The sequence below is a fragment of the Eupeodes corollae genome, chromosome 2 (genome assembly GCF_945859685.1).
Source record: "Eupeodes corollae chromosome 2, idEupCoro1.1, whole genome shotgun sequence".
NCBI lineage: Eukaryota > Metazoa > Arthropoda > Insecta > Diptera > Syrphidae > Eupeodes > Eupeodes corollae.
Genome location: NC_079148.1, coordinates 150,678,576 through 150,695,540, shown reverse-complemented (window position 1 = coordinate 150,695,540; position 16,965 = coordinate 150,678,576). Strand labels below are relative to the sequence as shown.

At 30.3% G+C, this 16,965-nt stretch overlaps 1 protein-coding gene across 4 annotated transcripts in view; it reads left to right on the top strand.

Annotated features, from left to right (window-relative positions):
- LOC129946747 (adenylyl cyclase 78C) overlaps positions 1-16,965 on the top strand; it is a 162,883-nt gene that overhangs the window by 123,640 nt on the left and 22,278 nt on the right. For all 4 annotated transcript variants that reach the window (XM_056057061.1, XM_056057060.1, XM_056057063.1 and 1 more), the window contains 4 exons: positions 937-1,129; positions 15,168-15,301; positions 15,594-15,683; positions 15,737-15,898. In XM_056057061.1, the coding sequence (XP_055913036.1) occupies positions 937-1,129; positions 15,168-15,301; positions 15,594-15,683; positions 15,737-15,898 (579 nt within the window). The remainder of the gene's footprint in view (positions 1-936; positions 1,130-15,167; positions 15,302-15,593; positions 15,684-15,736; positions 15,899-16,965) is intronic.

The following is a 16,965-nucleotide window of genomic DNA, read 5'->3' as shown; positions in this document are numbered from 1 at the left end:
GTTCAACCGTAATACTCGCGCTTCTAGAAATGCTCATCAATATACCCTCGAGCCCAACTTCGGTCGTAATGTCAAGTACAGAGATTCGTTCTTTAGCCATACTATGCGAATGTGGAATGCTTTGCCACACTCTGTCTTTCCCAGCTATTGCAATATTCAGGAATTCAAAACCAATGTGCACTGACATCTCCTTTCAAACCCTCTCTCCCTTTCCTAGTGCTCACACTGAGTCTACATAATAAGGGTAATATATCCCTTTGAGTGTGCGCTTATTATAAAAAAAAATGGTTGAAGTATGCAGTATGTCCACCATTTTTTATTGAAGTACTGAGAGGTCCTTAAAATCAATTAAGTCGTTTTTAAATCTCTTGCTCGACTTTTTTGTATTTACTTAAATTCAATTATTATTCCACTAAGCTTTACACCACAACAAGGACAATTTTGAGCGACTCTTCAAAGCCCTTTATTTGCAAACATCTCGTATCCTCTGTACCTTAAAATATCCCTTTCCCAAGTGCCTTTTGATCTTTCTACCTTTAACAAAATAAAATTAATACCTATCTCATTCATGCTTGCTTAGTCGTCCCTCAGGTATACTCTATTTTCCATAAAGCCTAGGTATATAAAGTTCTGCTCTACATCACACACCAATGGTTAGGATATGGTCACCATATACATGCTAAAGCTTCCACCCTCATCCCCAACTATTATAGCCCATTCCACCACATCCACTCCTATGGTCTATTATGGTCCTGCGTCATCACCTTTACGCTTCCTGTCAATTCTTAACAACTTAGCCATAGAACGATGATGATGGTGTGTTAACATGCTGACATCCGCACATATGCACTTAATTTTATTGGTTGTGAACAACTATTTATTTATATTTTATTTTTCGTATTCTTCTTTTCTTTGATGGGATGTGTATCTAAAAAGTTTACAACGTGTGTTCTATATCAAATAATCGCCAACTTTATCCTTTATACGGCCATTAATGTTGCCGGCATGTACACCAAGTACTTGACAGATCGAGGACAGCGACTGGCCTTCATTGAAACGCACAAGGCAATGGAACATAAAAAGGAATCAGAGCGGGAGCTGCAAAGGACACAAAAACTATTGGACTCAAGTGAGTATTCAAATTGTACATACACACTCGTATGTATGAGTACCATCATTTTTATATAGTATGAAGGGTCAAGTGGAAATTTGAGTCCAAACACTTTTGGGCGGCTATGTCGGCTTTTGGTTTCGCCGTCAGTGACGGTGGCGGCTTATGGGGTTTTGAGAAGAGGTTGGGAAAACGATAAGAACCTAGATGATTCAGATTTTTATTGAAAAAGAACCACGCACGACTAGGTTTTGAAGCTTTTGTCACACATTGCCATGTCATTTATATGAAATCTAAGTGCGGAGAAAACTAAACTACAGAAAAAGGACCTTTTTTATTTGAGTACGTCATTTTGCAATAGGATATCTTATAGGAACATGTTGTGTAATCTTAATAATCTTCATAATCATTTGGCAACGTTAGAGTATATGTATTTTGTGTATGACTTCATTCATCGCGTTGCGTTGGTCGTCTGAATCACGTTTGTTTGACTTTGTTTTGCTTCTTCCAAACTTCTAAGGACGAACAGGAGGAGGTGCAATTTAAATTGTCTGGAGTCTGATGCTTCGTTAAATATAATAAGCTCTGTTTACATTTAATGTCTTGCTCTAAATGGTTTTATCCTATGAGCCAATTTCTTAACACGTTTCTGATGTGTGTATAATGTAATAAAACGCAGCATTATATCAAATGAATAAAATGAAATTGTCACACTTACTCTCGTACATAGCTGTTATCCATATAATAAGATACCATCAGTTATTTATATAAAGTAAAAAGGCCGCTATATATGTTTTATCTACTCCTAATGGATATGAGATTTAAGATTTTTTTTTGTTTTTTTTTTATATTAAAAGGTACAGAGATTACGAAGACCTTACTATGGCGATACTCTAGAGCTTTGAGAATTAGATTAACATTATATGATTGTTAAAAAGGTTAAAGGTGAATATTTTGTTTGTTGGAAGAATGTGAATTTTAACTCAAATTGAATTTTGAGTGGGCATTATATTTAAGGACTTCATTAGCTTTTATTTAATAAAAATTAATATACAGCTTAGGAAATCACGTAAAAATCAAAATGTCTCAATCGTTACCGATATTGATTAGATTTTTGCAAACATAATTAAGGTGTTTACATATTTTATGCTTACGAGTATTTTAAGACACAATATAAAAAGGTTAACTTGTGATGAAAAATTTGTAAGAATTTTCAAAGCTCTTTTGAAATATTTAAGGTTTAATTTAATCAATAACGGGGCTGGACTGTCAACCACACTGATAATTTTTAAGGAAAATTTGTTTCGAAAAATGGCATTATTTCGAAAAAATTTCGACAACTCTGAATTTTAATGAACTTGACCCCTTTAAATCTTTTGCTCCAGTCTAAAAATAAGAGGATTTTTTAGGGAGTGTTCAGGACGTGCAGATGTATCTCTTCGACAAAGTTCAGCTTTCTCAAAATTTGTCTGAACTACTGAACCAATTTGCATGAAATTTGGTATGGGGATATTTTGATATCCGAGATATTACTTTTTACCCCGGGAAAATGACGCATTCCCATGGGAAGATTCAGGTGGGCCGATCGCTTTTACGCCTAAACTACTGGACAGATTTAAATGAAATTTGGTAAGGAGGTCGTTTGAAACTTAAAAAAGGGTACGAGTTACTTTTGACCTCGAGAAAACAACGCATTCCCATGGGAGAAATTACTTTCCGGGGAATCTGATAGCTTTCCCTCCTATATTACCAAAGATTTGAATAATATTCGGATAAAATTTGTATAACGGGAAAACAACTTTTTTTAAAGATAACGTTATAAATATTACAGGAAAGATTTGTCTGAATTGGGGATGACCAGACCACAGAGAATTAGGGAAGTGAGCAGTGAATTAGTTAGAGAATTAAATTATGATACTGCCGCTCTAGAACATAGAATAACAGAGGATATTCCACTTTCAAATTTAGAACAAAAAGTAGTTTTTGACACAGTTATACACAAAATTTATAGCGGAAAAGGTGGTTTGCTATTATTAGACGTTCCAGGAGGCACAGGTAAAACTTTTCTTCTGAATCTAATGTTAGCTCAAATTCGGAAAAACAATGGAGTTGCTTTAGCAGTAGCTTCCTCAGGAATAGCAGCTACGCTGCTTAGTGGTGGACGGACAGCGCACTCGGTTCTGAAACTTTCGTTGAACTTCGATCATGAATAAACACCAGTATCAGCAAAAGTAGTGAGCGTGGAAGACTGTAGGAGAAATGTTAATTGTTGGTTTGGTACAATGTCCCACTAAAAAGCAGTTAAAGCATTAGACTTCATCGTACACTGAAAGATATCAAGAACAACCGGGCTATCATGGGAGGGATGGTCGTTCTCTTAGCTGGCGGCTTAAGACAGACCCTGCCGGTAATTACTATTAAGTCGGACGTGGAGGAAGATATCCTCGGGTACCTCTCAGTAGACAACGTTATGGGCATGGAGCAAATAACATCATACCCATAGAGTTTCTTAATTCTTTGGAATTATCAGGGGTGCCTTCTTATAAGTTAAGATTGAAGGTTGGTGCTCTAGTCCTGTTAATGAGAAATCTTGTCGCACCAAAGTTATGTAATGGTACATGGCTACAGATTACTCACCTAATCTTAGCTATGGCAATCAAACTTAGAATGGCCTCATCATATCTCGACACAATTCAAACATACGTACAAAAAAGAACACCACAGGTTTTTTCATACTACTAACCAAAAAAAAAAAAAACAATCTAATGCGGATGAAGTCGTGGGTAAAAGCTAGTGTAAAATAAAATAAATATGTTATAAGTTCTCAATAAATTCGAGTCAATTTCAATTTTCAAGTATAATCCTTTTTAAAATTTTAATTTGTATGTCAAAAACTGTCAATTCGGTTTTTCTAAAGTTTTACTAGATATCAAAAAATTATTCTCCATTGCATACAATTATTTTGGAGACAATATCATATTTTGTTCGTAAGATATTCGAGGAGACAAGTTTTGCTTTCAGTTTTGTATCTTCCCATAGGAAAGTTATTATAATCGGTCTGATTTTTCAAATTAAAAATTTCAGTATCACCAGAATCTAAATAAAATTATTTTAAATAGATGTCTGTGTCTATGAACGTTGGGCCATATCTCAAAAATACTCAGAAATATCGACTTATAATACATTTTGTTTAACAAGTGATAAACAATAATATGCAGTTAAGACTTTCAAAAAATTGAGTGGATGTTTTTTTACAACAGCAATTTTAAGATTGAGAATTTAAACCAATTTGGTACGAATTAGTAAGAAATACAATTAACTGGGCAACGGTTTAGTCACTGTTAAAGCTTTGGTTCCCATCGACCACCGAAATCAACCATTAGTGAGCGTGGTTAGAAAACAGATGAAGGAACATCTCAAAACGTACCGCGTGCTGTTGTCATGTGTTCTTTCTGCCTGTTGTTCTTTCTCTTCTGTCCTTCTATCTTGTATTAATGCCTTGTGTTGTTATCACCTTACATAGTCTAGTCGCTCAAGGTGCTGTGTTCTCTACTTTGTACGTTTATGTGGTGAGTAGTGTGAAATGTAATGTAATGTAATTCAATTAACTGTTTTTTTTTTATAAATACAAATATTTGAAAAAAAAATATTTAACACTTTCTGACCAAAATATTACACACAAAAGTATTTTATCTAAGAATAACGTGACATCTGGTAATTTTTTTAATAAAAATAGAAGTGACTGTTTTCTCCAAAAAGTTAGTAGAATTTGATGTTTGACCCGAATATCTTGGCAACAATATTAGATCTTTTAAATAAAATGCACGACTGGGACTTCCTCATGCAACCAAAAAGTGTGTTTGAAAATATATCCTGTATTTTAAGGTTTAAAAATTTACCTCTGAAAAAGTTTTTTTTTTCAAAAAAAAAAATGCCATGTGATTTTTCAATAAAACCTTATTTTTCTAAATTTTCATTTTAAAATCTTTAGAGCGGTTTTTTTAATTAATTTTGTATATAGGTATAAATTTTTTTAATTTGAGGTTAACAATATTTTAATATGCAGTTATTAAGAGCTTACAATTATATGTTTTACCCGTCATTTTCGAGATACTGAATTTTTAATCGTCAAATTTTATTGAGACAGTATAAGAGCTTGTGCTAAAAAAATAGTATTTAAATCGGTTTATTAGTTCTTGAGAAAATTTAGATAGAACAAGATAATGTTTCTATGGGGGTATCCGTCTGGAGCAATACAAAAATACTTTTCATTGAAAGAAGCCAAATTGAAACAAAAAAAAAGAGGCTTTGATGCGACCCACACTGATAACTTCCCATCTTGCCCATCGAAAAAAAAACTAGTGGATATCGAAAACAATATTTTCTGTGAAATAAAATAAGTTTGAAGCCAATATTTTAATTTTTTAAAAAGCTATTTGAGTGGAAAGTAAATTTTTACCAAGTTTTAGTACTGTCTTTTTTTAGAGTTTTATTTTTTGTAAAAAAAACTGTCAATTCGATTTTTTAAAAGTTTTATCGAATGTTGAAAACAATATTTCTTATAAGCAAAAATTAGTTAGAATCTATTATCTCAAATTTTTGAAAGATATTTGAGTCGAAAATCTTTTTTTATAAAATTTTGTTAATTTTTTTTCGGTCTTTGAATTTTTTGTAAAAAAAACTGTCAATTTGATTTTTTCAAAATTTAACTGAATGTTGACAACAATATTTTTTGAAAGATAAAAGTAAATTAAAGCCAATATCTCAAAGTTTTGAAAAGATATTTAAGTCGAAAATCAATTTTTACCAACTTTAATTAACTTTTTTAGGTTTTTATTTTTTGTAAAAAAACCGTCAATTCGATTTTTCTCAACATTTTTCAGAATGTTGAAGACAATATTTCTGTAAGATAAAATAAGTTTGAAGCCTAAACTTCAAGTTTTTGAAAAGATATTTGAATAGATATTCAATTTCTACCAACTTTGAGTAATGTTTTGTTTAGATTTTTATTTTTTCGATTTTTCTCAAAATTTTATCAGATGTCAAAAACATTATTCTTCGTTGCACAAAATTGTTTTGGAGATGAAATCATATTTTAGATGTAAAATTTTGGAAGTGAACATTTTTTTTTCTTCAGTTTTTTCGATTTATAAAAAAAACTGTAGATGGATTTTTTCACAAAATATACGTTTTTGATATCATGTTACAATATATTATATACAATTTAATTCAAGTCTCTAGCGTTTTTGGTTAGTAAGATATTTAGGTTTAACCAAAATTTTCACCTTTTTTCAAACTGCTATGGTAAAAAAAACACCCACGCAATTTTCTTGAGAGCCCTTTCTGCATCTTTCTGCTTTATTATCTGTATAACAAAATTTATTTGAAATCGATATCTCTTCTGGTTCTTGAGCTATGGACGACGAAAAAACGTCGCGAACGTACGACGTACGAACGTAGTACACACGCACGCACAGGCATCTTTTTAAAAAATCATCTATTTCGACGCTAGGGACCTTGAAACGTCGAGAAATGTCAAAATTTTCAATTTGACAAATCGGACCCATTACAATAACTTAATATGGGAAGTTAAAAATTAGAAATATCTATTTTTGACCACAAATGTGTATGGGGGCTACTGTTATTTTCAGTCTTAAAAACATGAACAAAATTCTAGCACGAATCGAATTAAAACTTTAATTTTCAAATTTGAACTCAATCGACCCAAAGGTTTGGGCAGTAAGGGTGAGGACAGACAGACAGGCAGATAGACATACGGAATAGCGAGACCGTTATTTTCGCCTTCTCTGCCCTCATAATCTTATGTGTGATTAAAATTTCGAGTTTAACATTTTTTTAAGAATCCAGAACTTACCATATAGTCTATAGATGTCGCAAGTAAACATACTAAAAGTTGATAAAAAAAAAAGATTTTAATTTATTAATTTAATTTAATTCGAATATCTTAAAAACATATATAGGTATTAGCTTCAAAATTGTCTCATCTCATTCAAAATTTAATTATCAATGTAATATTATTTTGTTAAAAAAATACAATCGTTTTTTTTTAAATGAGAATTAAAAGCTTTCAAAAAATGCTACTAAAATTGGTTTTCGGCTAAAAATCCAGGAATAAAAACAGGTAATAAATCCAAACTTATTTTATTATATGCAAAATATTGTTCTTAACTTTTAGTAATTTTTTTAGAAAAATCCCGTTGATACAATCTAATTTACAAAAACATGAAAACTTGCAAAAACTAAAGTGACATTTTTTCGCCTCAAATATTATGACAAACAATAAAAACGATATAACAAAAAACGATATTAACTTCAAACTTTTATTTATCTAACCTTTAATGCTTTAAGAAAAATCAATAGACGGGCACGAGTGGGAAGCTATCAGTGCGGTTTGCATCCCAGCCTCTTTATTAACTTTCCATAGGAAGTTATTGTAATGGGTTCGATTTGTCGAATTGAAAATTTTAACGTTTAAAGGTCATTAGAGTCCAAATCAAAGATTTTTATAAAGAAAGTTTTTTTTGTTCAAGAACCAGAATAGATATCGACTTCAAAAAAATTTGGTTATGCAGATAATAATTCAGAAACATGCAGAAAGGGCTCTCAAGAAAATTGCGTTTGTAATTTTCTTACCATAGCAGTTAAAAAAAAGCTAACATTTTGGTGAACCCTAAATATCTCAAAAACCAATGATGCTCGAGACTTGAATTTAAATGTATATTATGTATTGTAACGTGATACCACACCAGTATAATTTTAAAAAATTCAATTAACGGTTTTTTTTTAATAAATCAAAATGTGTCACCTCGAAAATTTTAAGAATAAAAAATGATTTTATGCCCTGTAAAATGTTGAGAAAAATCAAATTGACAGTTTTTTTTTATAAAAAATAAAAACCTAAAAAAATAAAGTTGTCAAATATCTTTTCAAAAACTTGGGATTATGGCTTTAAACTTATTTTATCTTATAAGAATATTGTTTTCCAATATTCTGTAAAATTTTGAGTAAAATCGAATCGACAGTTGTTTTAAAAAAATATAAACACAACAAAAAATTTTACAAAATTTGGTAAAAATTGATTTCGACTCAAATATCTATTCAAAACTTTGAAATATTGCCTTTAAACTATTTTTTTATTTTAAAAAATATTGTTGTCAGCATTCGGTAAAATTTTAACAAAAATCAAATTGACAGCTTTTTTACAAAAAACTAAGAACCTAACAAAATTTTAACAAAAGTTGGAAAAAATTGTTTTTCGACTCAAATATCTTTTCAAAACTTTGAGATATTAACTCCTTAATATCTAACTCAACTCAATATTGTTGCCAACACCTAACAAAAAAACGATACTAAAACTTGGTAAAAATTTACTTAAGACTCAAATAGCTTTTCAAAAATTAAAAATATTGTCTTCAAATTTTTTATTTTACAGAAAATATTGTTTTCGATATTCAGTAGTTTTGTATACAAATCCAACAGTCCGGTTTTTCATAAAAAAAAATAAAATCTACAAAAAATAGTGCGCAAAATTGGTAAAAATTGGTTTTCGACTAAAAATCTGGTTAGCAAAAATAAATTTTAAAATAAAACAATTTCGTCGTATGCAAAATATTGTTGGTAATTTTTAATTTTCTTAAACTAATTCAACTGACACCTTTTTTAACAAAACACTAAATCTACAAACCTTTTAAGCAAAATATCGACAGACGGGATTAAAAGTTATCAGTGTGGTTCTCATCCCAGCCCCTTTATTTTTTTTTTGAAAAAAGAAGCCATGTTATGAAGGCAATGTTTAGAAAAAAATTTCATAAAAAACAATTGTGTCGTTTTTAAGGAATTTCGAATTTTCGATTTTGACCAAAAAACATATATTATAAAGTTTAATTTACAAAGAATTAAATCATACCAATAAAAAACAGGTAAAACTTAAACTGTTGATATTTTTCGAAGTATATTGAATAATAATTTGCCTTATTTTAGAATACATTGCAAAAACATTCTTATTCGAATTTCATGCCCTCATCGCCCTACTTTCTTCTAAAGTTCATACTGAAATGTTTGAAGATTCAAATAAGATGTTGACGAAATTATTACCTTCTCGCATATTTAACACCTGAATAGTCTTAAATATTCAAATACAAAGTTTTTATCAAATATATTTTATATATTGTATTTTTTAATGGACAACATAAAAAAGGACACTCAAAATTTAAGGTTCCCTACCACCTTCCATAATTTTGTGTCCCGTTTTAAGTCATTAAAATAAAAAGCAATCAAAAGTTTATGAATGCTTTTTTTCCTGCTGTTTGATTGAAGTGTTTCCCTTTTCTTTAATTTTCTTAAGAAAATCATGTGAAGAAGGTGAAATAAATTGTGTGTTTATTTCGATTCTCAAAATAACACTTGTTGATTGGGTGTATATTTTATTTTATAGGCGAAAATATCCCACTAAAGTTAAATGTAACCAAAAGGATATTAATTTTAAATTTGTATAATATAATTATGAGGGTATGACTTTTCTAAGTTTAATTGGAATTTGAAATTTATTTATTTTTGAAATATTTATAAAATTTATTTCAAATCCCACCATCACACTTCCTTTAGAAAAAAAATGTTACAAAAATGTGTCACAAAAAGCTTAAAATGTTATCCATTCCCTCAATTTTGTTTTGAATTTTAAAAAATGGGAATTGTAAAAGGCTTTTCCAAATTTTGTTTATGGTAATTTAATCTCCACTCCAAAACAATAAACCGATTAAAAAGTTAAACAACGATTATCCGGCTTGGTTTTTATTTGGTGGGAAGGTTATTGAGGAAGGGTCTGAGAGAAAATCCCTCTTGAAGAAACTTTCAAATAACTTTGGTCGCGAATTTATAAAAAGAGTTATTTATGTGATTCAATAAATTAAAATGCCAAATAAAATAGATTAACTTGTCATACTCCGAAGGATTCTTGTGTTCCCAGTATTGAATTTATTGTTATTATATTTTATTCCCTAGAGATGGAGGAACAGAGGGATTCAGAATGGAAGAAAGTTTGTGACATCTGGTGATAAATATTTGATGAGACAATATGTTTATGTGTCTGTTTGTTCGTACATAAAAAGGATAATTTTATCTGTCTTGAGTTTTGCAATTTTATTTCAAAAGAAAAAGGATACGAGTATATTCTCATATTTTTGTATCTTGATTTTGTGAAGTCTGTTTTTGTGGTGAGAACATATTTTGAAGATTTTAATATTTTCCTTTAATATTTTAAAACCAATGAGATTTATGACACTTTGGTTTTGAGGTTCATATGGTAATCGATTGATTTTGGAATTTTTTTAAATAATAAAAAATAAAATAAAACATAAATAAATATATGTGAATTTAGATCTCAAACTGAAAACTAAGAGATTTTAAATTATGGGTTATTAATATACAAAAATAATAATAATTTAATAACTTCCTCTATTTATTAGTTTTTGGCTTTAATAATTGATGTTTAAGCTTTCTTATGTCAAAACTATTGGCACGATTAAACTGTTGTGTAAAATAAACTGTTGGTCAAAAACCTAATATTCGAATTTTCTCAAATTTTTTTTCCTTAGCATGGCATCTTTTTGTATAAGAAATAAAAAAGTTATTTTGTTTTAAAATATTCTTAAAAGCAAATTAAGCGATATTAAATATATTTTATTCCAACAAACACCTTAATTAAACAAAAAAAGTATGTGATAGTCAAAAATGTCTTTATTTAAAAAATAAAAGTTTATTTGAAGTCAATATCTATCCCAGTTCTTAAGACATTTCTGAGAAAATAATAAATCTCGAACGTACGTACACAATCTCGCACAGAAATATTTTTAAAATGTATGGGTTAATAGTCAAAACAAAGAAATTTAACATTTTCTTTTCAACAAATTTAGTTAAGGAATTTAACAAAATAAATGAAAATCCTAAGCAGATTGAGTATTTGTGTGTCTGTTTTAAGTTTCATAGATTATAAAAGTTGGCAACACTTTTTTAACCGGTGGCCATTTTGTCAGCTGTCAAGTGAATGAACTGACATTTAAACAAGATTACAAACTGTGCAAATTTGAAAAAAGAGGCTGGGATGCGACCCACACTGATAACTTTCCTTCCCGTCTGTCGATTTGTCTTGCTTTAGAGTTTGTAGGTTTTCGTGTTTTGTTAAGAAAGTTGTCAGTTGAATTATTCTTAAATGTAACAAATTACCAACAATATTTTGCAAATGATTAAATAGATTGGTTTCAAAATCTATTTTTGTTATTGAGATTTTTAATCGAAACCAATTCTTACCAATTTTAGTAGCATTTCATTGAAGTTTTATTTTTTATATATACAAAGACGAATTGGTAAATGAAAATAATTTGAAGTCAATATCTTCTATTGTTGACGAGATATCGAGAACCGAACATCAGTACCAAATTTGGGTACTATTTTGTTTAGATTTTTTTATGAAAAAAACGGACTGTTGTAGACTTTTCACACCAAACCCAAAACCGGGTTCTCGAAAATCCGAAAATCGTTCACACCGAACGTTAACACGTTTTCATTTGACATTTGAATTTATTTAACACCAGCTGTCAAATTTTGTAAAAATGTGTGAGTAAAAAGTTTTGTTCTTCTTAAATTATTTGTGACAGTAAAATGAATTCTAACCAATGCAAATTGATTTTAACGTAACACTAGCTCGTCTCGAAGAAGAGTTTCAACTGAAGTTCTGGGGAGACGGGTGGAATGGGCTCACGACATGAACCAACAAGGACTACAAGCTCGCTTGGCTCACTTCGGAGAAGCTAATTATCATAGAATCAACAACAAACAAAACTATTACGATACAAATTAATTTTATTTAAAATATTTTCTTCTTCTTTCACAAAAAAAATCAATCCAAAATACTAAGCTTATGACTATTGCTTCTGCTGGCCAAATGTACCTTCAGAATCGCCATATATTGTGGCTGTCCGAGGAACATATAGGCGGGGTTGAGAAGATTCTGAACGATTTCATGTAGGTCCTTATGGCAAAAGCAGAAAAGGCCAATTCCTAGTTCCAGATTCGTACCAAAATCACACTCATCCAGAGCGATAACTGAAGCTGTTATGATGGGCTGAAATTTGTCCATGACTATCTCTTTAGCTTCTTCCTTTGAGGACTAGCCTGGCTTGTCCAAAGCGCTGAGGATCTTCTTGATGTTGGTATCAAAGTCCATCAAGGGGCGATAGTCCACTGTTGTGGTTTTATACACTGGAAGAACGATTCCCACATTGTGGAACGTTTCGTCCTAGCCCGCTGCTACTTAGCTTCCAGAGGATTTCTTTCGTACTTATTCTCCTCCAAAAATAAACGTACATATGTCCTTTCTCATATCTCTCAAACCCTTTTGATTCAACGGAGTTACCGGAAAGTCTTTATCCAGGCAGTAAGCGAAAGTGTCGGACACATTTGGCGAAAGTTCTCTTCCATATTTTGTAAATAAAAAACAAAAAGCAATAATTCTTATTTTGTAAGGAAATTGTATAAATAATATTTCTTACCACTAAGCAAAATTATTTCAAAATGAAATATTTGATTTGACAGCAGCTATCAACTGCTTTATATTAATTTGAGCGCTGAATGTTTCGAACGTTTTGTTTGTTTAGTTCAAGTTTTTTAGTTACTAGTTTTCGAGAGGTTTTATATAAAACTTGTAGTTTACGAAAACTTGAGGTTTACCAAAAATGTATGGGAAAACTTGAGTTCTCGATGTAGGTTTCCGGCCAAAACCGATAATTTCGCGCAAACCGGGTTTTGGCCTTGGTGTGAAAAGTATATTGGACTCTTATAAAAAAATTACTAAATGTCGAAAACAATATTTTCTGTCAGATAAAAGAAGTTTGAAGGCAATATTTCTAATTTTGGAAAAGATATTTGAGTCGAAAGTAAATTTTTACCAAAAAACAGACAATTCGTTTTATCGAATGTTGAATACAATAATTCTTATAAAATAAAATCAGTTTGAAGCAAATAACTCAAAGTTTTGAAAATATGTTTAAGTCGTACATCAATTTTTACCAACTCTTATTAATTTTTTGTTTAGGTTTTTATTTTTTTTTTGTAAAAAAAACCTGTCAATTCGATGCTTCTCAAAACTTTTCTAAATGGTGAAATCAATATTTCTTATAAGTTAAAACTAGTTAAAAGCCATAATCTTCAATTTTTGAAAAGATATTTGAGTCCAAAATCAATTTTTACCTACTTTTGTTAATTTTTTTGAGTCCAAAATCAATTTTTACCTACTTTTGTTAATTTTTTTGTTAGGTTTTTAATTTTTTGTAAAAAACTGTCCATTTGATTTTCTCAAAATTTAAGCAGATGTTGAAAACGTTATTTTCCTTTACACAAAATTGTTTTCGAGATAAAATCATTTTTTATTCGTAAAATTTTCGAAGTGACAAATACTTTTTTGTCAGTTTTTTTTTATTTATAAAATCCTTTAATTGGAATTTTTTTCCAAAAATATATTTGTTTTATATCACGTAACAATATATATCTAATATAAACAAATTTAATCCAAGTCTCTAGCCTTATTGCTTCGTGAGATATTTTGGGTTACCCAAAGTGTTCACCTTTGTTCAAATTACTATGGTAAAAAAAACCACTCACGCAATTTTCTTGAGAGCCCTTTTTGCATCTTTCTGCATTATTATCTGTATAACAAAATTTATTTGGAGTCGATATCTCTACTGGTTCTTGAGCTGTGGACGACAAAAAAAAACGTTCGCAAAGGCATCTTTCTAAAGAGCTTTTATAAATATAAATTTATTTATATTTATTTATATTTACTCTAGGGACCTTGAAACGTCGAGAAATGTCAAAATTTTCGATTCGACTAAATATGGTATCTAGTAAGCTATGAAGCTCACTATTAGTTGAATGGATAGGGCATTCAAATTGATCTTCCGAATTTAGAGTGATGATAATTCCCAAGTAAGGCTATGGTTTCAACAAGATGCCTCAATATGTCACACACATTCAGTTTAGTGATTTATAGAAAACGTTTGGTTACTCAATAGTGATTTAAGTCAAGCTTCTTGACTGTTTTATGTGAAGATATGTAAAATCGGTAGTCAACACCGCCTCGCCGGTTAACCCGAAATGATCGACCATTTGAAAGACCACATTCGCGGTATTATTGCCATAAATGTTGAAAAAAGGTATCGAAAGTTGGACCTCCAGATGTGTCACTTCAATTAAAATTCCAAAATATTGTCTTTCGAGTAATATATATTTCTTGTCAATTTAAATAAGTCATCATAATTTTATCATATTTCAAAATCCTGAATCGTTAAGAAAAACTCTCTTTACAAACGCACGCACAGTCATCTCTCTCAAATTCATGGATTTAGATTCTAGAGATCTTAAAACGTCTAGAAATGTCAACATTTCTAATTTAACCTAATTTAGTTCAGGAAGCTAAATCTACGAAGCTTGAAAATTCTATTTTGATTTTATCCACATCTTCTTAAGTTCAATTTTCTTCTGCAAACCTTGTTCTTCAAAAAAACATTTAAATTCACTAAAATATTTTTTGAAGCTTATACAATAAAACTATTTAAATTACATCGGAATTTCCTTTCCCAAAAATTATATTATTCTCTTTAAGCGAATAATATTTACCTTAAAAACAATTTGAAAGCTTGTTAACTAAATAACTAATAAAAAAAAATCACTTCATTTTAAAATCTTACTCAAGCTTAAATAAAACTACATCATCATAACAACCTTTCGCATTTCCGGAAAACACATTTCAATTTAAAATCTTTCGTTTCAACTTTCAATCGATTCATATCCAAAAAATATAAAATAAAGAACCTTTAAAAAAATACTCCTTCAGGTAAATTATAAAATAGTCATACTCGTTTATTTCCTCTCTCTCGCAACTCAACTCAACTCAACACTTAACTCGTCCTCTGAAAAACAAAAAAGGACCAAAACCTTATTTTTCATAAATTTGTTTTATTTTTTTCTGTCTTTCTCCGAATAGTCCTTCCTATGGTTGTAAATAATGAAATTCGCCAAGAAATGTACAAAGGTACGGATCCGAACGTGGAAACGCAGTTTAACAAATTGTACGTGTATCCAATGGATAATGTAAGCATCCTGTTCGCAGATATTAAGGTAAGCTATCCTCCCCCTCGTCACCACATTTCATCTTAGAATATATAAAGCCACAGTCACACTATAACGTCAGCATCAGTGCGCCACACGTTTTTATTTTGGCCCAAAGCCATAAAATTAGCAATTTAAATTGTGCAAAGGAGAGAGAGTCCTTTTTTGGATTGTTATCTTCTTTTTAGTTTGTTATTCTTTTATTTTTCTTTTGTTTTGCTTACACACACAGTTTATCGTTATTGTGGCTTGTTTTAATAATTATTATTTTCGTCCTTCTATTTATTACAATAAATTTCAGGGCTTTACGGAGCTAGCAAGCAAAACTTCGGCACAACAGCTGGTAAAAATACTTAACGACTTGTTTGCACGTTTCGATAGAATTGCTGAGGTTTGTGTCTCCTTAAAGTAAAGTATAGATGATATTTAATTGATTCCTTTCAGGATAATCACTGTCTGAGGATAAAACTATTGGGAGACTGTTATTATTGTGTTTCAATGTTCGAGAGTGATAATTGGAAGACGAGACCAGATCATGCGGTTTGCAGTGTAGAAACTGGCCTGCACATGATAAAGGCCATCAAGGACGTCAGACTGCAGACTCATGTGAGTTCATTTCTTTTATATTTGTTTAGATCCTTAAATGTAACTTCATATGTGATTATCTTCTACGTCACATCTTCTGAGTAAAATCTCCTTTTCGGTGAGGTAAATACTTTTAACTCCATGGCCATCAGAGATGTCGCGTGAATCAAAAAGTGTTGTCTTCCAAACAAGATGACAGGGTGACAGTTCTATTTCTTGCTCACCACTCCATTGTCTCTTATGTCTCTCCAATATATTAGCTTTCTTATTTTGTTTTTGTTAAGGGAGATATTTTTTATAAGGAGTGACATTTCAACTAAAAAATGGATGATTTTCACATTTAGGCTAAAGGAGCAACAGAAAATATTTTTGTAAACGTGTAACAAAAGCTTTGTTGGTAATAATTTAGCTGCAGAGATTGTTTTTTTGAAAACTAAGGTAGCGGTGTTGGGAATTTGAGCCCAGACAGAATTAAATTGACTTTGATTTTTTTTTACTTGCTTTGTATTGAAATTGGAGATTATAGGTCAATATAATTTGTATTGTCTTTTCATTTAAAAAGTTGTTATTAAAAGAATCTTAGTTGGAAATGGACACTGTTGTTTTTGATAGAAGAAAGAGCAGTACAGTAATTTAGAAAGGAAGTCCTCGGGATATTTGGTGTCTCTTCTTATTGTGACAATGTAGGCTGAAATTCAAAGACCCTTGTGACTGCAGTATTGAGGTTCGTTTTTGGTAGCGATTTTGTTTTAAATTTTATATTGAATAAATTCTGTACCTGCATCACATTCAACCTTGAACTAGGATCACGCTAAAAAACTTAAATTGATATCGCGTCAGCCCGTGTAGAACCAGGGACTAGAGACCTAAGACTATTGACGTCATTATTAGACAGAGGGTCTAATTTGAATATCCTCCACCTCATAGCCTATAATTATACCTTTATAAAATAGGTTTGTTAAAAATCTATTTCAACTTCGTCTATATTTTTCAAAATGTGTCATTTTTACTGTCTTATAGTTTTAAAAACAAACATTTTATTTTAAAAATACGAAAAAATGAGAATTAAATACCGTATTTAAAATTAC